Raw genomic sequence first — 21,814 nt, 5'->3', positions numbered from 1 at the left:
TAATTACCGAACATAAATTGTACGCTTTTAATTGGACGGTTAAAAGTGTTTAAAATAATTATTTTAATCAATGAATGAAACTTAAACAAATGAAAATAAACTGTGATATTAATTGGATGGTTAAATCTGTTCAAATTAAGATTTTAATTACAGAATGGATTGAAAAAAATAAACAAATAAAAACAGACAACTAGCGAGCTGTGTCATGTTTTTCTTTATAAATGTGAATTCCTAGTTTCTATTTCAAATCAGTGCAATATGTCTACGTTAGCACAAGATATTCTGGCTGAGCAATCTTGGATGTTTAATATTACCGAAATGTGTCTGTGAAAATTACATTTAGAAGTGAAAAATAATATGACTTTTCAAGTTGCTTGTTTATATTTTGACGAAGATAAAATATTAATATTACTTGTATAATGTTGAATACATTTGTAATGCATGTACATGTATATCTATGTTTTAAACCGATGTTGTTTTTTTTCTCTCATTCGGAGGATGATAGCGATATTTTTAATGTTCATGCATGTTTATATTAACCTATACGCTATATGTGCTACAGAATCTGGAAATAAAATGCAAGCAGTTATGTTTTAGTTAACAATAATAATATTTTAAACATTTATCATTGTTTATTTGTTTTTCTCGATTGATTACCGGTAACAGATGAGTTGTAAACATTAATTTTCGCTAGAATTTGCGATATGGTCAAGTAGTGTAGTTTTCGTCTATCACTATGTTCGGATATGGATTATTCGAACCCATCGATTTTTCGAAGTAAATTTTCAGTCCCGGGAACTCCGAATAATCGAGGTTGGACTGTATCTTGTTAACTGATGTCTTTCATTTTTGTAATTTTATAATTACTTATGATGATAATTTGACACATATAAGAATTTGTTAAAAATGTAAGGCAAATTTACAGAAGCAGAAAAAAAGATGGTGATGATGTTCTGAAAAATGAAGTTAATCTTGCTCAGTTTACATTTATTTTATGAATGGATGTGAATATTTGCTAAAACTTATTTATTGTTAACATTTTTTTTTAAAGATAACTTTTGAAGCTACTGCAGGAACAAAATTAATTATGTATATGGCAAAGGTAACTTTTGATACTATTACATAGACGTTAGAAACAATCATTTATACAGGTATAAACTTCTTTTTTATTTTATGCTTTTTAGTGGATTTCTGATTTATCTGTGAAAATTTTATTTGATAATTTCACAGTGAAAATTATCAAAATATAATTTCACACTTTATAATGATGAAACTACTTTTTAGCTCACCAGAGCCGAAGGCTCAGGGTGAGCTATTAGTATCAAAGGGGGATGCTCCGGCGTCAGTCGTCCGTCGTCATGCGTCAACAATTGTCTTCTTCTCTGAAACTACCAAGCAGATTTACTTCAAATTTGGTCTGTAGCATCCTTGTGACAGTCACACTTGAATTTGCTCATGTCATTCCAATTGGCCCCTTTTAGGGGTCAGCAGAGCTAAAAATAGAAAAACCTTTAAACATCTTCTTCTACAGAACTAATGGATGGATGATCACCAAACTTTGTCTGTAGCATTCTTGGGTAGTCTTTTATCAAGTTTGCTCATATTAATTTGATTGGCCCCTTTTAGGGGTCTCTAGGGCTAAAAATAGAAAAACCTCTAAACATCTTCTTCTACAGAACTAATGGATGGATGATCACTTAACTTTGTCTGAAGCATTCTTGGGTAGTGCTTTATCAAGTTTGCTCATATGAATTTGATTGGCCCCTTTTAGGGGCCGCTAAAGCTAAAAATAGAAAAACCTTTAAACATCTATTTCTACAGAACTAATAGATGGATGATCACCAAACTTTGTCTGTAGCATTCTCAGGTAGTCTTTTATCAAGTTTGCTAATATTATTTTGATTGGCCCCTTTTAGGGGCCTCTAGGGCTAAAAATAGAAAAACCTTTAGACATCTTCTACAGAACTAATCGATGGATGATCACCAAACTTTGTCTGTAGCATTCTTGGGTAGTCTTTTATCAAGTTTGCTCATATTAATTTGATTGGCCCCTTTTAAGGGCCGCTATAGCTAAAAATAGAAATACCTTTAAATGTCCTCTTCTACAGCACTAATTGATGGATGATCACCAAACTTTGTCTGTAGCATTTTTAGATAGTCTTTTATCAAGTTTGCTCATATTAATTTGATTGGCCCCTTATAGGGGTCTCTAGGGCTAAAAATAGAAAAACCTTTAAACATCTTCTTCTACAGAACTAATGGATGGATGATCACTTAACTTTGTCTGAAGCATTCTTGGGTAGTGCTTTATCAAGTTTGCTCATATGAATTTGATTGGCCCCTTTTAGGGGCCGCTAAAGCTAAAAATAGAAAAACCTTTAAACATCTATTTCTACAGAACTAATAGATGGATGATCACCAAACTTTGTCTGTAGCATTCTCAGGTAGTCTTTTATCAAGTTTGCTAATATTATTTTGATTGGCCCCTTTTAGGGGCCTCTAGGGCTAAAAATAGAAAAACCTTTAGACATCTTCTTCTACAGAACTAATCGATGGATGATCACCAAACTTTGTCTGTAGCATTCTTGGGTAGTCTTTTATCAAGTTTGCTCATATTAATTTGATTGGCCCCTTTTAAGGGCCGCTATATCTAAAAATAGAAATACCTTTAAATGTCCTCTTCTACAGCACTAATTGATGGATGATCACCAAACTTTGTCTGTAGCATTTTTAGATAGTCTTTTATCAAGTTTGCTCATATTTATTTGATTGGCCCCTTTTAGGGGTCTCTATGTCTAAAAATAGAAAAACCTTTAAACATTTTTTTCTACAGAACTAATTGATGGATGATCACCAAACTTTGTCTGTAACATTCTAAGGTAGTCTTTTATCAAGTTTGCTCATATTAATTTGATTGGCCCCTTTTAGGGGCCACGCTTAATCTGAAAATAGAGATACCTTTAAACATCTCCTTCTACAGAACTAATCGATGGATGATCACCAAATTTTGTCTGTAGCATTCTCAGGTAGTCTTTTATCAAGTTTGTTCATATTAATTTGATTGGCCCCTTTAAGGGGCCACTAAAGCTAAATATAGAAAACCTTTGAACATCATCTCCTACTGAAATATTTGATGGATGATCACCAAACTTTGTCTGTAGCATTTTTAGGTAGTCTTTTATCAAGTTTGCTCATATTGATTTGATTGACCCTGTTTAAGCTAAAGCTTAAATGCCCCAAGTCATGACATTTCTTCAAATTATAGTTTAAAGATATTCTATGCTAGAAAATATTGACAATGGATTATAAAATAATTGTGTTTTGACTTCATGCAAAGTAGATATGTTATGTTTTAAACTCTTCACACAGTATCAATATAATGATAAAGTCATTGAAAAACTGTTTTTTTATATATAGAAAAGACCAACTTTACTTGGCCTATAATAGGATATGCAGCTTCCTATACATAGTTTCCAAATTAGACATTTTCAGTAAGAATTTCATAAATTTCAATAAATTTCTATGACTCAAAGATCTTTTCATAATGAAAGGGAAACAACTCATGTTGGAATGTGTACATATGTTAGTCAGTTTTTCCAAAAGAGTTCAATGCTTGGAGAAAGCCTTAATGTCATGACCTGTTTATGATGTGTAAATATCTCATAGCTCTAGAATTCAGACATCATATTGCATAAGGTCAGTTGTAGGTCATTAACCAGGAAAAAAATTAGGCCTAAAGAAACATTAAATTTGTTTCTCCAGTACCTTTTTAACAAAGATGAGTTTGTATGCTCAATTTTTTTATTGAATTTTGTTAAAAATTGTATTTTTTTTGTTAAATTGGATTTAAACTTGGAAAAAGCACATTTTAATAAATTTTGGGACAGACTGTTGAACCTGAGTTTCATGTGCATAATTGAATTTTGGTATCAGTGGAACTGTTTTTGATATTTATGAAACCATTGTACATACTTTCTTGTTTTTGATGAACAGAGACTTGGATTTTGGAATGATGTATAGAGACTTGAAATTTGGACCAGGTATGTAATTTCTGATGCGAAACGAATTAAGATATCAACTGACTACTGAATGGGTTTAATTTCTGATCCTGAATTAATATGAATTTTGATATTTGAACTGGCCTACTTTTGATATATTTGATATCGCTTTACCTACTTTCTTTGTCTTTTATGTACAGACTTGAAATTTGGACCAGGGGTGTAATTTGTGTAATTTTTGATGTTGAACTCAATTTTGATACCAGCTGACCTACTTTAGGTATTATCAGGGCATTTTTTGTCAAAATTGTGAAGGAGCTTGGACCTGTTCATTTTGTGAAAAAAGCGTGATTTGTCATTAAATTGTGAAAAATTACATATTATTTGGCATTTAGCGACATAATGAAACCGGAAAATGTCTTCAAGTCGGTACTTTAACCCACGTAACATGCTCTTAAACCATTTAAATTGATTAAAACTATTTCTGTGTTCTTGAAATTGGCGTAAATCATGATTAACTGGAGGGTAAACAATGTATTTCAAAGACAAGGTCCCAATATTTTGTGAAATTTCTTTTGAAATTGTGAATTTTTTTCTGCCACTTTGTGAAAAAAAAAGTGCAATTTTGAATTGTGAAGGGGCCTTATATCGGCCCCTGTTATAGAAGGAAAAAAAGCCCTGATTATTGACACCAATTGACACCAATTGACCTACTTTCTTGTATTTTGACATTTGGACCAGGTTTGTAAATTCTGATGCCATAATGAATTTTGATATCAACTGACCTACTTTTGATATTTTTGATATAATTTGACCTTCATTCTTGTGTTTTATGACATACAGACTTAAAATTTGGACTAGGGGTGTAATTTCTGATGCTGAATTGAATGTTGATATCAACTGGCCTACTATATTTCTTACAATGTTTGACCTATTGTCTTTTTTTGAGGTACAGTTATGTTACCGTACAGAATGTATAAAAATTTGTTGTCCCAAACTGTAAACTTCAAACATCTACACCTTACATGTTTTGCATATGACATTTTGTGTTTTCATTCAAAAATGTTATAAAAAAAAGTGTCCAGTCGAAATTAATCCTGCTCTAGTGGTCATTTGTTCTGTATTTATTCTACATAGTCTCATAGGAACACACTTGCAACATACATATTTTTAACAAAGCCTTTCCAAAATATTAGGGCAAAATATTTCAATTTATATTGGGAATAATGAAATGATGGGTTAGATGAGTGATCTAGGGCCATCTTAGTGGCCCTATTGTTTATTATGAAGAATAAAAGCTAAAACAATCAGTGTTGTGAAAGTATATTACTACAGGGGCAAGTTAAATTGAGTTGAACTTGCCGAAAGAGCTGGACTTGCCTTTCAGCAACTTCTTTTGAAAAATGATTTCCAACACTGAAAAGCAGTTGTTTCTGGTGAGCGACTCAGGGCCATCATGGCCCTCTTGTTTAAGATTTTCCCCTTTGTGGTACCTCAATTTTATTTTTGCTGACAATTCTGACAATGTCAGGCTGTTCAGAGAAAAGCAAAGCTGAAATTGATAAATAACTTAAATGTCAAAAGTAATAAAAAGAAGAAAACTTACTTCTATTCATTCAAATTACCTATCACCAAATATCGTCTCTAATTTCTTTGTTTAATTTTTACAGTCTGAAAAATACATTCCTTCCACATGCAAAACTGCTCTTGATGACATTTGGGCATATTTAAGTATCCTACGAGCAATAACTGCCATATGCTTTATGAAAACTTGAAAAGCAATGACAGCCATCAGCCCGAAGTAAAGTAAACAACCCAACGTTCGTAAGAATTCCAAGTTATCCAATTTCCTAGCTGCTTTTTGAATATTTACACATCTGTCAACACTTATTTATTGTCTGTTACAATCCTCAAATAAGTTTTCTTTTGAAAGGTGTATGACTAACAAATCCAAATGACATCCCTCTGAATCATTATTTTCCTCCAGTGAAATACACAACTTTTAAAAATGGCGGCCGCTTACATTTAATAAAGCCAGGTCTAATATACATGTAAATTCGCAGTAAGTAACAGAAATATGGATGGATGGTTGGACTTTTACTCCTACTAGAATCGTTTGTTTTTATTATTAAAACAAGGGATCATTCATATTTTTTTTATTAAAATGAATAATATCACCGCCATTTAACGTTGATTGTCCAACTCATATTTCAGCCCAAGACTTCTTGTATTTCATGAGAAATTCGACTAAATGAGGCTCACAATGGGAAAAACAGATTTTAATATTAATGTTAATATTAAGGAAATTTCGTTTTAACTTGTTTTTAAGCATAAAATAACTTGTTTTTAGGCATAAAATAAAAAGAAAATTTGTTTGTTTTTTGTGTAAGATGTAATTTTATGAGAATACTGTTTTTAAAGCCCTGACTCAATGAAATAAAATTTCATTTTACACACAAACAAACAAATATCCTCTATATAAGTGCAACCATTGTAGTAACTTAAGAATTGTCTTACTTCACACATCATTTAGAATTGAAAATAAAATAAAACAATTGTTGGGAGTCCTTTTGTAAGGATGTAATGATACGCTTACCACACGATAGGATACGTATCATGGTACAGGGTCCACAATACGATACATATCTCAATACCATTCCATTTCAACTTGATAACTTCACACAGTAATATTATGTAATGCTTAAAATTAATTTTGAGTTGAAACAACAATAGTACTGTAATTTCCACAATATTTCATAACTACCAAGTAAGTATTAATCAAATGAGTCCTTTGCATTGAAGAATGCAGTATGGTCTTATATCAAGTGAATGACTTTGCCAATGTTTTTAGTTTTCTATGTACATTTTGATAGTTAAAATAAAACCTCTAACATTTTCTTATACTGTAAAAAAATATCTAGAATGAAAAGGTACCATTTAAATATGCATGTACAGGTAACAGAAATATCACATGTTTAATGAAAGGTCTTAACAGAAGGTTAACAAAATTTTAAGGCCCTTAACAGAAAAGGTTTTAACATAATTTTGGGTCTTAACAAAAGGGTTTAACATAATTTTGGGTATAATAGTAAAATTCATTGTAATTCTTTTATAGATAAACACTTTAAAAAAGGGTTTTAAAAAAAGCAATACTTGTATCAGAAAGGGGTTTTTTGTCGAAACCATGTGAAAACAGTTACGATATACAGTATACCGTTACACCCTTATTTAAAACCTGCATCAATGATAAGTCTTGTATATACCTGTTTTATAACCGCTTGGAATTATTGTTGATACTTGAACATCCCATTGCTTCATTTCATAGCGTAAACATTCAGAAAATGTGGCTAAGGCAGCTTTTGAAGCACAGTACATTCCCATGTGTGGAACAGGAGCTAGACCTGTAAATATAACACTTTGCTATGTTATCTCAATTATCTTTGAAAGTTTTATTGATAAAATTTGAAACTAGGAAATAAGAGAACTTCTACCAGTTGCATTGCATGCTTTGTACTAAACTGTTCATTTAAGTGTTTGTATTTTTTAGTTCATCTGAAGCACAAAGGCTCAAAGGTGGTTGTGCACAATTTCTTTAAACAACAATTTAAACAACAATTCATAGTAAACAACTGGATGCATTTTGACAGGAATGTTCCGTAGGTGGTCCTCTACAAAAGTTATAAAAATGGTTCCAGTCTGATGCATAAATAGGTCAAAAGAGCTAAATATAGACTTCAAAAATGATAGTTTTAAAATTCTTCTAAGAAACTGCAATAGTTTTAAAATTCTTCTAAGAAACTGCAATGCTTAGATATTTGGCATTTTACAAAACCTCTTGGTCCTATACAAAAGGATAATAAATCATGCCCCTGGCTGCATCCATAAATGGCCCCACTATAAAGTGTGTTATAGATTATTTAGTGAACTTAAAGATCCTGTATGTTGTAATTGAGGTTGTATACCACACTCAAATGAAATTTTATATATGTATATAATTATGCTTACAAAACAATTTTCAAACATCGAGGAATATGTAAAAAAACCTGCAAATATTTGTGCACATTATATGTAATCATTAAAATATATGCATTCATTTCTAATTGAAAAATTTGACATAGACTTTATAGAAAATAAATTTCTAATTACCTCCCTTTATTTGCATGAAATGTAAAATTTCTTTATAAATAATGCTTTTTGGAACTTACAATATTGATAAATCTTAATTTTAGCATCTTATTTATGATATAAAGCCATAAAAAATTGTGTAACAGGATCTTAAAAAAAATCTCAAAAGGCCTAGAGCTTAGATATTTTGCATAAGGCATTGTCTGGTAGACCTCTACCAAGATTGTTCAAATTATAGCCCTGGGGTCAAAAATGACCACGCTCGGGGGTCATTGATTTTCACTATATGTACATATAGTAAAAACTTAAAATACCTTCTTGTCTTGAGGTACAAGGCTTAGAGGTTTGATATATGGTATGATATCATCTATAGGTAATCTACCAAAATTGTTCAAATTTTGCCTCTAGTGTCAAAATTAGCCCTAGCCCCGGGGGTCTTAGGTTTTCCTTATATGTATATAGTAAAAACTTAGATATTTTGAAACATTTTGTAGTGAACCTCTAACAAGATTGTTCAAATTATAGCCCTGGGGTCAAAATTGGGTCCACAACGGGATCATTGATTTTCACTATATGTACATATAGTAAAAAATTAAAAAATCTTTTTTTTTTTGAAGGTACGAGGGTTGTTCGGAAAGTTTTGAGACTGGGTCAATATTTAGCGTTGGAAAAGATAAAATCAAACAAGAGTTTACTATGTATTACTTTAATACCTCATCTATTATAGTGTAAAATTTCATAACAATAGCTTCATGTATACAAAAGCTACAAAGCGTTAGGCACAGACACTACCAGTGACCCGGCGCACGCAACGACGTTATCCGACGTTGCCGTTATTTCCAGAGTTTAACGTCACCGTAGAAAAGTCAACTGCTACTCCTTTTCAAAGTATCTTCCTTCACAACGTACACATTTCTCATGCCTCGTAACCCACTTGGCGATTACATTTCTATACCAGTCAGATTTAAATGTTGCAATAATGCTCATAACTCTAGAGCGCAGTTCAACTAGGTCCTCAAACCGGATTCCTCGTAGTTCGGATTTGATGGCCGGAAAAGTCCATATGTTTCCCAACGGATTTGGTTACACGTGCTTTCTTCGGGGGTGGATACGACGTGTGCTTCCAAACTGAAGACTGCGACTTTGTTTCTGGGTCGTAGTAGTAAAACCAGGACTCGTCGGTGGTAATAATTCTGTCTAAGAACGCGTCGCCTTCTCTCTGGTATGAACGTAGAAACTGTCGAGATGCTTTTACTCGGTTTTCTTCCTGATCAGCCGTCAATAATCTCGGTACCCAACGTGCCGAAACCCGAGACATTGCAAGTGTCTCAATTAACATTTTGTGAGCAGTTGCCGTACCTACATCACAAACTTCTGCAACTTCTCTTACTGTTATGCGACGGTCGCACTGAAGCGCGTTTCTTGCAAGTGTCAGTTTATCGTCGATGATGGATGGGCGACCGCTCCTTTCCTTGTCTTTTGTTGACTTTCTGCCATCCCGAAACTCTTTATGCCATCTAAATACCAATGGTCGACTAACAGTACGTCCGTTGTTTGCCTGTTCTAGAAGTTGCTTAGTTTCTGTTGGCGTTTTCCCAAGATTAACGCAAAACTTAATAAAAACACGCTGTTCCTCTTTTGACGGTGTTTCCATAGTCGTTGTCTTGTCGGGCACGTATTGCTATAATGATCTGCGGTAACGGCTTAAACAACTAGCGGAAATGACGTCCTTAAGTTGGAAGTGACGTCATAAAATTTTCGTGACGTTTGGCACAATTTTAGGGGCTCTTTTTATTCAGTAAGAAAACTTATAACAAGAAAATAGTCCGTGCGCCAGGATGCGTAGACAGGTGTTGCTATGGAAACGATTATATGCCGTATAGTAACGTTACAACGTTTTAAAGACATAACTCGGATAAATAACATATTAAGCTATAATTTGTATTAAATAATATTCGCAGCTGTAATTAGAAACAGAGAAAATCATATTGTCTCAAAACTTTCCGAACAACCCTCGTACATGGCTCAGAGCTTTGACATTTGTTATATGGTATCATCTATAGGTACTCTACCAAAGTAGTTCAAATTTTGCCTCTAGTGTCAAAATTAGCCCCGCCCTGGGGGTCATAGGTTTTCCTTATATGTGTAAAGTAAAAACTTTAAAAAAATTATCTTCTCGAAATTGACAAATGCTAAAGGTTAGATATTTTGCATGAAAGGTTTTCCTCAGTATATATATATAAAGTAAAAACTTAAAAAATCCTCTTCTCTAAATTGACAAAGGCTGGAGGTTAGATATTTTGCATGAAGCATTGTGTAGTGAACCTCTACCAAGATTGTTCAAATTATAGCCCCGGGATCAAAATTGGCCACATCCCCGAGGGTCTTTCATTTTCACTATGTACATATAGTAAAAGATTAAAAAATCTTCTTGTCTGAAGGTACAAGGCTTAGAACTTTGATATTTGGTATATAATATTATCTATGAGTCCTCTACCAAAGTTGTTTAAATTATGCCCCTAGTGTTAAAATTGCCCTGCTCCAGAGGTGATAGTTTTCCTTATATGTATAAAGTAAAAACTTGAAAAATGTTCTTCTCTGAATTGACAAAGGCTAGAGGTTAAATATTTGGCATGAGACTTTGCGTAGTGAACCTCTACCAAGATTGTTCAAATTATAGCCCTGGGGTCAAAATTGGCCCCCGCCCCGGGGTCATTGATTTTCACTATGTACATATAGTAAAGAATTTTAAAAAAAATCTTCTTGTCTGAAGATACAAGGCATAGAGCTTTGATGTTTGCTATATAATATCATCTGTAGGTCCTCTACCAAAGTTTTTTCTCCTGGTGTCAAAATTGGCACTGCCCGGGGGCATTGATTCTCATTATGTACGCATAGTAAAAACAGAAACTAAAACAAATGTTTTCTGAATGGGAGAAAGCTACAGCTTAGATATTTGACATGATACGTTGTTTGGTGGACCTGTATCAAAGATTGTTTTAAATTAAACCCTTGGATCAAAATTTTGCATTTCCCAAGGGGACAGTGACCTACCAGTGTTTTTTTTCCACCAAAATATTTGGCCAAATTCGGCCCCATTCCCCCTTCAAAATAGTATGTTTTTTCCCCCCTTAAAGCTGAAGTTTCCCCCTATACAGCAGCCAGAATTTGCCTGCAAAGAATATCATTATTTTTTTGCAACTAACTGCCGAAAACTGTTTTATTTTATACCTGTAGCACTGACTGTTAAGCAAGGTTGTTTACAAATCATTCTCAGGTAGGTAAGATATACTCCCGGCATCAAAACAAGTTTAACATGTGAAGCGTCAGTATTTAAGATCCATATATCAAGAAAAAGCAAATAAAATCCCCCCTCCTATTGCATTTTTCCCCCTCCATAGGGCTCTGTTCTTTCTCTTTAATGCTTTCATGTGGCTATTTTCTTTTGTGTGGCTAAAAAGAACAATGGAGAGAACAATAGAGTAGCCACATAATTACTGTCCTGTGAGAACGTCCGTCCGTTAGCAATTTGGTTTCCGGAGCATAACTTAAGTTCCATTTGACCCACAATGTTCAAACTTCATAGGATGATTGTCCATAATGGGTAGAAGACCCCTATTGATTTTTGGGTCAAAATGTCAAAGGTCAAGGTCACTATTACCTAAAAACTGAAAACAGTTTCCGGAGCATAACTTAAGTTCCATTCGACCCACAATGTTCAAACTTCATAGGATGATTGTCCATATTGGATAGAAGACCCCTATTGATTTTGGGGTCACAAGGTCAAAGTCACTTTTACCTTAATACTGAAAACAGTTTCTAGCGCATAATTAAAGTTCCATTTGGCCCACAATATTCAAACTTCTTAGGATGATTGTCCATATAAGGTAGAAGACCCCTATTGATTTTGGGGTCACAAGGTCAAAGGTTAAGGTCATTATTAATAACTTAAGTATTAATCAACCTACAGCTGTAAAATTTTATAGGATGAACAGCTAATTCCCGTGTCTTACAAATGCTTCATCCTTACTAAAAAAAACCAAAACACTTTCGGGCATATAATGCTCCGCCTAGCGGTGCTCTTGTTATTTTTAAAGTGTGTAGGGACTACTCCTCTTATACCACTTATGCAATTTCAATGAAACTTAACAAGATTGATAGGTAGGTCAAGTGCTTTTGCATATTGCACGGGTTTACATTTGAATGATTTGTGGCTGAGTTATTGCCCTCAATAAAAAAGGTGCTTTTTTGTGTTGCCAGCTACATAGAAGTTGCAATTTCATCAAAACTTTAGGGGAATGATCATACCATGTCTAGTTGTGCATCTCATCAACATTTTTGGTTCATTGATTTTTGTCAGAGTTATTGCCCTTTCATGATTTTAATTTTGAAATTTGTCTGGACTACTTCTGTTTTACCACTAATGCAATTTCAATGAAACTTTACAGGATTGATCAATAGCTCAAATTCATGTCCATATTACACAGGTTTTTAAGTTGAATGATTTTTTGCTGAGTTATGGTGGCTATCATGAGGCGACACATGTCATCACTGATGGCCCTTTTGATGTTGAAAACTATATTCTTGTCCTCTGATGTACAGCCATGAAATTTGGACCATGTCACAGTTTTAGAAGTAAATTGAACTTAAAGGTAGTAAAATTATGAACATCAAAGATTGTTCAAATTATGCTGCTAGGATGAAAAGGGGCCCTGCCAGGGGGCTTATTAGTTTTATATAAAGTTATATCAGCAAAATATTCCTGTCAAAATCCACAAGGCCTAGAGCCTTGATATTTGGTATGTAACATCATCTTGTGGTTGTCTGCAAAGATTGTTCAAATAATGACCCTAGGGTCAAAGGGGGCCCTGCCTTGATATTTGGTATGTAACATGATCTAGTGTCACAGAGTGACAAGGTAAGCTTTTGTGACACCACCATTGTCGGCCTTCATCTGTCTGTCCGTTAACTTTTTCTTTTAAATGACTTCTCCAATACCCCTTGGCCAAATTTAATGAAACTTGGCAGACATGTTCCTTGCATGAAGCTCTACCAAAGTTGTTAACAAAATTGAATTCCATCCAGAACAGAAGATATTATGACAAAATATATATCTCAACAAGACCTAGTGCAGATTTGAAACTTAGTCATATAGGTTCAGAAACTAAGTCACCCTATCAGATCTTGGGGAATTCCAATCCTGTAGCCCTTCTTGTTCATGAAATCTGTCAGGAGCGCTTTTGTGCTAAATAATTTAACTATCAGGGATTTTTAGCACAAATGCTCTCATTTCCTGATAGATATTTTATGAACAGGAAAGGCTAGAAACTTGGGGACGGGGTCTCATTTGGAAGCTAATACAATAATAATGGAATACGTGAAATTGTGATACATTTTTATGCCATCGGAGCATCTGCGATGCGGTGGCATATAGCGATTCACCTGTGTGCGTGCGTGCTTGCATACATGTGCATGCATGCATGCATGTATGTGTGTTATATAGATAATATAGTGAACTTAAAAATCCTCTTGTGAAAAACCACTTGTCCAATTTCAACCAAACATGGCAGGATTGATCCTTGGGTGAAAAGCTTCCAGAGTTGTTCAAAGAATTTCATTCTATGTAGAAATCTGGTTGCCATGGCAACCAAAAGGAATTATAAGAATAAATTTAAAAAATCTTCTTGTAAAGACCCACAAGGTCTAGAGCATAAGGTAAACCTCTACCAAGATTGTTCAAATTATAGCCTGGTCAAAATTGGCCCTGCCCCAGGGGTCATTGATTTTTATGCCCCCACAATGTGGGAGCATATAGCGTTGCACTTGTCCGTCCGTTCGTCAATCCGTCAGTCCGTCCGTCCGTCCGTACGTCCCGAAATCTTGTGAACGCAACTCCTCTTAAACCGGATGGCAGATTTTGCTTAAACTTACAGGGATGAACAACCTTAATGTGTAGATGGTAGTAAAGGAAGGAATTTTCGCTGCGACCAAATTTAACAGAATTATGGCCCTAGTTGATTTTTATGCCCCCACAATGTGGGAGCATATAGCGTTGCACTTGTCCGTCCGTCCGTCAATCCGTCAGTCAGTCAGTCCGTCAGTCCGTCCGTCCGTACGTCCCGAAATCTTGTGAACGCAACTCCTCTTAAACCGGATGGCAGATTTTGCTTAAACTTACAGGGATGAACAACCTTAATGTGTAGATGGTAGTAAAGGAAGGAATTTTCGCTGCGACCAAATTTAACAGAATTATGGCCCTTTGTTGATTTTTTCACTAGATACTATGTAGAAATTTTGTGAACGCAACTCCTCTTAAACCGGATGGCAGATTTTGCTTAAACTTACAGGGATGAACAACCTTAATGTGTAGATGGTAGTAAAGGAAGGAATTTTAGCTGCGACCAAATTTAACAGAATTATGGCCCTTTGTTGATTTTTTTACTATATACTATGTGGAAATTTTGTGAACGCAATTCCTCTTAAACCGGATGGCAGATTTTGCTTAAACTTCCAGGGATGAACAATCTTAATGTGTAGATGGCAGTAAAGGAAGGAATTTTTGCTGCAACCAAATTTAACAGAATTATGGCCCTTTGTTGATTTTTTCATTATATACTATGTAGAAATTTTGTGAACGCAACTCCTCTTAAACCGGATGGCAGATTTTGTTTAAACTTCCAGGGATTAACAAACTTAATGTGTAGATGGTAGTAAAGGAAGGAATTTTTGCTGCAACCAAATTTAACAGAATTATGGCCCTTTGTTGATTTTTAGCTCGACTATTCGAAGAATATGAGAGCTATTGTAGTCGCCCCGGCGTCGGCGTCGGCGTCTGCGTTGGTTAAAGTTTTTTGTAAAGTCAAATATCTCAATTATTACTTGAGATATTCAATTGAAACTTACAATACTTATTTATAGTAACAAGGTACATCAGAATGACAAGTTGGATAACTCTGCCTACAATTTTGACAGAATTATGCCCCTTTTTAACTTAGAAATTTTGGTTAAAGTTTTTTGTAAAGTCAAATATCTCAATTATTGCTTGAGATATTCAATTGAAACTTACAATACTTATTTATAGTAACAAGGAACATCAGATTGACAAGTTGGATAACTCTGCCTACAATATTGACAGAATTATGCCCCTTTGGAACTTAGAAATTTTGGTTAAAGTTTTTTTGTAAAGTCAAATATCTCAATTATTGCTTGAGATATTCAATTGAAATTTAAAATCTTTTTTTATAGTAACAAGGTACATCAGATTGACAAGTTGGATAACTCTGCCTGCAATATTTGCAGAATTATTTGCCCCTTTGAAACTTAGAAATTTTGGTTACAGGTTAATGGTCTTCAAAGATATTAACTTGAAACTTTACACATGCTCTTAGGGTCATAATTAGAGGATCATCATTGTATGTCACTGACCAAGTTCCATAACTCTATCTTGCATTAAGGCTGATTCATGTATCCCCTTTTCTACTTAGTCTCTTTGTTAATGTTTACATGCAAGCTTTACATATCTCAATAACTATTAAAGATATTTATTTAAAACTTCACATATGCATTTAGGGTCATAATTGTAGGTCACTGACAAAGATCCATAATTCTATCTTGCATTTAGGCTGATTTTTCTCCCCTTTTTTCAACTTAGAAATTCATGATAAAGTTTTGCTTGTAAGCTGTTATCTCAATAACTACTGAAGGGTTTGTGCCTTTTTTGGGACAATTTTATGCATTCATAATAGTAAAGCAGTAATTTACTTGATAAAACATCTTAATAACAAGCCTTTGTACCTTTTCTGTCAAATTTATGTATTCATAGGTAATTGATATTATTATACTCAATAAAACAACCTTATGACATTACCTTCCGAATAGTCAAGCCAATACTGTATAATTAGACTCTCTCTAAGGCCTATAACATGAATTTATAAAAAAAAAATTAGCCCTTTTGTGAACTTAAAAAATTTAATATTATAAAGGCTCTTTTACTATCAAGCACTTAGAATAGTCGAGCGTGCTGTCCTTCCGACAGCTCTTGTTAGAATTCAACTTGTGGCACATGTAGTCCAAAAAATATTTGACCTAGAGTCTTAAGATTGACAGAACAGTGGTGTGTGGGGGCATCCGTGTCCTATGGACACATTTCTAGTTTCACTATGTACTATGTAGAAATTTTGTGAATGCAACTCTTCTTAAACCGGATGGCAGATTTTGCTTAAACTTCCAGGGATGAACAACCTTAATGTGTAGATGGCAGTAAAGGAAGGAATTTTTGTTGCAACCAAATTTAACAGAATTATGGCCCTTTGTTGATTTTTTCATTATATACTTTGTAGAAATTTTGTGAACGTAACTCCTCTTAAACCGCTGCGTACATACCGGAAGGTTCTGCAGTGTATACATTCAGATACATTGAGAAGATGTAAATTCAACTGACCTAGATTTTGACAAAGTGTCTCACTGTGTTGTCCTTTGATGTACAGTTATGGAATTTAGATCCCTACTCTGACCTTTTATTTAATAACAATAGATTTAACCACAAACATCAACATGTGCTCTTTTGTTAACAAATAGGTTGTGGTGAAATTGTTATTGTATCCACTAATCTGATAATAAGAATTAGGTAGGTCAGTGATCTATGCATTATGGCAATGTTCAATTGTATAGAAACAAAAAAAAACACACTACTATTTAGTGTTGTATTAATGCGGTGGCATAGCATTTTTCACAAATGCAATCTTGTTTGTTACTTAATTTGTGAATCCTCTCAAACAAGATTGTAAACTTTTGTATTTTGGTATTTGTGTCAAGAATATGACAAAGTTTAACAATGTAAAGGTTTTAAATGACTTTTGAAACATTGTCAAATATACCTCTAATATCTTAAATCTTCATGTTTGCACCAGATTTGTTACACATTGAATTATTTCTGCATTGAAGACAACATCTTATATAAAAGTTCTAGACAAATCATGGCCCTCTTGTCTAAATTTTGTGTTAGCTATTTAGTTGCAACAAACCTGCATTGCTAGATACATTAACAAGATGGCCCTTGCTTCTTCTTATGAGAGGAAGAAATTCTCTGCAAACATAAACTGGTCCCATGAAGTTGATAGCCATTATATTTTCTATGTCTTCTGAAGCCATGATCTCTACATTGCCAATGAAACAGATTCCAGCGTTGTTTATGACAGCCCATAACTCTGAAATAAATTATGAAAAATATTTTTTTCATCTCAGTTGAGCACAATGAGCTTTGAGATTAGCTTTTGTGATGGCATTGTGTCTGTTTTCTGTCCAAAATTTCTTTTAAAAGCATGTCCTAAACCACATGACCAATCTTTACAGGAATGATGCTTAGGTGCCTCTACAAAAGTTTACCAAAGTACTGAAGTATAGATATTCTGGCTATGTATTGTTCCCATATTTTGTAGTATGTCTTTTTAAAAAATAATGCTTTCTATCTGATTATTATTATTAATCCCTACGGGTAAAGGGGATTATAGGAATGGCCTCTGTCTGTCCATCGGTCCGTCTGTCCGGGGAAACATCCAATGGTCTATGAGCTTCATTCCATCCATAATTTTAGTTAAAAAAGGCGGAAGTCCCATAAACCCACTGGTTTATGTGGTAATTATACCCCCGCACAACAAAGTTGTAAGGGGGTATACTGGAATCAGCTTGTCCGTCCGGCCGTCCATCCGGCGTTTGTCGTTTTTTTCTTGTCCGCCCAATAACTTAAGATTCCTTTGACCCACAGCCTTCATATTTGGCATGGAGGTTAGTCATGACGAATAGATGACCCCTATTGATTTTGAGGTCGCCAGGTCAAAGGTCAAGGTCACAGGGGCCTTCACTTCAAAAAGCTTGTCCGCCAAATAACTTAAAGATTCCTTTGACCCACAGTCTTCATATTTGGCATGGAGGTTAGTCATGATTAGTAGATGACCCCTATTGATTTTAAGTTGACTGGGTCAAAGGTCAAGGTCACAGGGGCCTTGACTATAAAAAGCTTGTCTGCCCAATAACTTAAGACTCTTTTGACCCACAGTCTTCATATTTGGCATGGAGGTTAGTCATGATTAGTAGATGACCCCTTTTGATTTTGAGGTCACCAGGTCAAAGGTCAAGGTCACAGGGGCCTTGACTGCAAAAAGCTTGTCCACCCAATAACTTAAGATTCCTTTGACCCACAGTCTTCATATTTGGCATGGAGGTTAGTCATGACGAGTAGATGACCCCTATTGATTTTGAGGTCACCAGGTCAAAGGTCAAGGTCACAGGGGCCTTGACTTCAAAAAGCTTGTCCGCCCAATAACTTAAGATTCCTTTGACCCACAGTCTTCATATTTAGCATGGAGGTTTGTCTTGATTTGTAGATGACACCTATTCATTTTAAGGTCACTTGGTCAAAGGTCAAGGTCACAAGGGCCTTAACTAAAAAAGGCTTGTCCGCCCAATAAGTTAAAAATCCTTTGACCCACAGTTTGTATTTTTGGCATGGAGGTTAGTCATGACCATTAGATGACCCCTATTGATTTTGAGATCACTTGGTCAATGGACGAGGTCACAGGGCCTTGATTTCAAAAAGCTTGTCTGCCCAATAACTTAAGATTCCTTTGACCCACAGTCTTCATATTTGGCATGGAGGTTCATCATGACGAGTAGATGACCCCTATTGATTTTGAGGTCACCAGGTCAAAGGTCAAGGTCACAGGGGCCTTGACTTCAAAAAGCTTGTCCGCCCAATAACTTAAGATTCCTTTGACCCACAGTCTTCATATTTGGCATAGAGGTTAGTCATGACGAGTTGATGACCCCTATTAATTTTGAGGCCACCGGGTCAAAGGTCGACTAAAAAAAGCTTTTCCCCTCAATTGCTTAAGAATGCCTGTCCGCAGTTTATTGATTTTGACATTTTCACATTTGAAGCATGTAGAATACATAGCACTGGCTTAGTAACCTCAGATTTGGCAGGGACGTTGGCCTTGAGCTCTAAATGGCCACTGTTGATTCTGACAAAGTGGTATGCGGGGGTATTCACGCCATGACAGTGGCAGTTCTAGTTTTTACTGGTTTATGGGGAAAAGTGCCACATAAAGATCAAAGAAAGCACATAAACCCCAAATGTTGGCATGTCCATCCTTCTGTCTGTCCGTGCTATTTAAGAGAAGTAATGGGCCATCTAACTGTAAACAGAACAAAAGAGAACAATAGAGTTCATTCTGTAACAATAGAATAAGGGGCCATGGCCCTCAGTATTTAACAAAAGAAAATAACAAAAGAAATGGCCCCTTAACGTCAGTCAGTAACACTTTCGTGTCCTCTCCATAACTTTTAAACCGCTGAAAATTTTTTCAAATTACTTGGCACAAGTGATCACCATAATGAGACGATGTGCAGAGCGCAATAATTGGGTTGCTACCCCCAAGGTCAAGGTCACACTAAAAGGTCATGTGTTAAACATTTCGTGTCCGCACTATAACTTTAAACCACTGAAAATTTTTTGAAATAACTTGGCACAACTGATTACTATTATAAGACGATGTGCAGAGTGCATTAAGTAGGTTGCTACCCAAATGGTCAAGGTTGACCAAACTTGGCAGGATTGATCCTTTGGTGAAGGACTTCCAGAATTGTTCAAAGACTTTCATTCCATGCAGAAATCTGGTTGCCATGGCAAGCAAAAAGAATTATAAGAATAAATTTAAAAAATCTTCTTGTAATGACCCACAAGGCCTTGAGCATAGATATTTTGCATAAGGCATGGCCTGATAAACCTTTACCAAGATTGTTCAAATTATAGCCCTGGGGTCTAAATTGGCCCCGCCCCGGGGGTCATTGATTTTCACTATATGTACATATAGTAAAAACTTAAAATACCTTCTTGTAAAGACCCAAAAGGCCTAGAGCTTAGATATTTTGCATAAGGCATTGTCTGTTAGACCATTACCAAGATTGCTCAAATAATAGCCCTGGGGTCAAAATCGGCCCCGCCCCTGGGGTCATTGATTTTCACTATAGGTACATATTGTAGAAACTTAAAATACTTTCTTGTACAGACCCAAAAGGCCTAGAGCCTAGATATTTTGCATAAGGCATTGTCTGGTAGACCTCTACCCAGATTGTTCAAATTATAGCCCTGGGGTCAAAATCGGTCCCGCCCCGGGGGTCATTGGTTTTCCTTATATGTATATAGAAAAACTTATAGTAAAACCTTTAAAAAAAGTTCTTCTAGCAATTGACAAATGCTATAGATTAGATATTTTGCATGAAACATTTTGTAGTGAACTTTTGTGTCATTGATTTTCAATATATACATTTAGTAAAAAATCAAAAAATCTTATTGTCTGAAGGTAGAAGGCTTAGAGCTTTAATATTTGTTAAATGATATCATCTATAGGTTCTCTACCAAAGTTGTTCAAATTTTACCTCTAGTGTCAAAATTAGCCCCGTCCCAGGGGCCATAGCTTTTCCTTATATGTATATAGTATAAACTTAAAAAATCATCTTCTCTAAATTTAAAAAGGCTAGAGTTAAGATATTTTGCATGAAACATTGTGTAGTGAACCTCTAGCAAGATTGTACAAATTATAGCCCTTGGGTCAAAATTGGCCCCACCCCCAGGGGTCATTGATTTTCACTATGTACATATAGTAAAAAATTAAAAAATCTTCTTGTCTGAAGGTACAAGGCTTAGAGCTTTGATATCTGGTATATAATATCATTTATGGGTCCTCTACTAAAGTTGTTTTAATTATGCCCCTACTGTTAAAATTGCCCTGCCCCAAAGGCGATAGTTTTCCTTATATGTATAAAGTAAAAACTTGAAAAATCTTCTTCTCTGAATTGACAAAGGCTAGAGGTTAAATATATGGCATTAGACTTTGAGAAGTGAATCTCTACCAAGATTGTTCAAATTATAGCCCTGGGGTCAAAATTGGTTCAGCCCGGGGATCATTGATTTTCATTATGTACATATAGTAAAAAAATTAAAGAATATTTTTGTCTGAAGGTACAAGGCATAGAGATTTGATGTTTGCTATATAATATCATCTATAGGTCCTCTACCACAATTGTTCAAATTTTTCCCCTGGTGTCAAAATTGGCCCTGCCCAAGGCGATTGATTCTCATTATGTACACATAGTAAAAACAGAAAATAAAACACATGTTTTCTGAATGGGAGAAAACCACCGCTTAGATATTTGACTTGAAATGTTGTTCGGTGGATCTGTATCAAGATTGTTTTGAATTAAACCCTTGGGTCAAAATTTTGTCTTGCCCAAGGGGACTGTGACCTACTTTCTTGTCCTTTGATGTACAGCAATGAAATTTTGACCATGTGCACAGTTTAGTTGTAAAATTGATCTTTGATATTAGGTGACCTAGATTTTGATGATGTGACCTACTTTCTTGTCCTTTGATGTACAGCTATGAAATTTGAACCATGTGCACAGATTATGATGTAAAGTGAACTTTGATATCAGCTTACCTAGATTTTGAGTGTCTTACTGTGTTGTCCTTTGATGTAGTCATGAAATTTAGGTTGTGTGAAATACGACCTTTACCACCAAATTCACTAGACTCAAGTGCATCGATATGTTCCTACTCTGATCTTTTATTGGATTAACAATAGATTTAACCACTAATCTGATAATAATAGTTAGATAGGTCAGGGATCTATGCA

At 34.9% G+C, this 21,814-nt stretch overlaps 1 protein-coding gene and 1 long non-coding RNA gene across 3 annotated transcripts in view; one reads left to right on the top strand and one right to left on the bottom strand.

The window, feature by feature from the left end:
• The window catches only part of LOC132755167 (11-beta-hydroxysteroid dehydrogenase type 2-like), a 57,242-nt gene that overhangs the window by 8,237 nt on the left and 27,191 nt on the right, over positions 1 to 21,814 (bottom strand). The window contains exons 4-5 of one of the 2 annotated variants that reach the window (XM_060745975.1): positions 17,147 to 17,329; positions 7,262 to 7,399 (exon numbers count right to left, since the gene is read on the bottom strand). In XM_060745975.1, the coding sequence (XP_060601958.1) occupies positions 7,262 to 7,399; positions 17,147 to 17,329 (321 nt within the window). The remainder of the gene's footprint in view (positions 1 to 7,261; positions 7,400 to 17,146; positions 17,330 to 21,814) is intronic. The other variant, XM_060745976.1, reaches the window with a different exon arrangement.
• LOC132755170 (uncharacterized) overlaps positions 1 to 21,814 on the top strand; it is a 40,739-nt gene that overhangs the window by 6,252 nt on the left and 12,673 nt on the right. The gene's annotated exons all lie outside the window — the stretch shown is intronic.

Source organism: Ruditapes philippinarum, unplaced genomic scaffold (genome assembly GCF_026571515.1).
Source record: "Ruditapes philippinarum isolate M1 unplaced genomic scaffold, ASM2657151v2 ctg4289_1_1_1_1, whole genome shotgun sequence".
Taxonomy (NCBI): domain Eukaryota; kingdom Metazoa; phylum Mollusca; class Bivalvia; order Venerida; family Veneridae; genus Ruditapes; species Ruditapes philippinarum.
The sequence above is the reverse complement of the archived record's forward strand: the minus strand, read 5'-3'. Positions and strand labels throughout refer to the sequence as shown.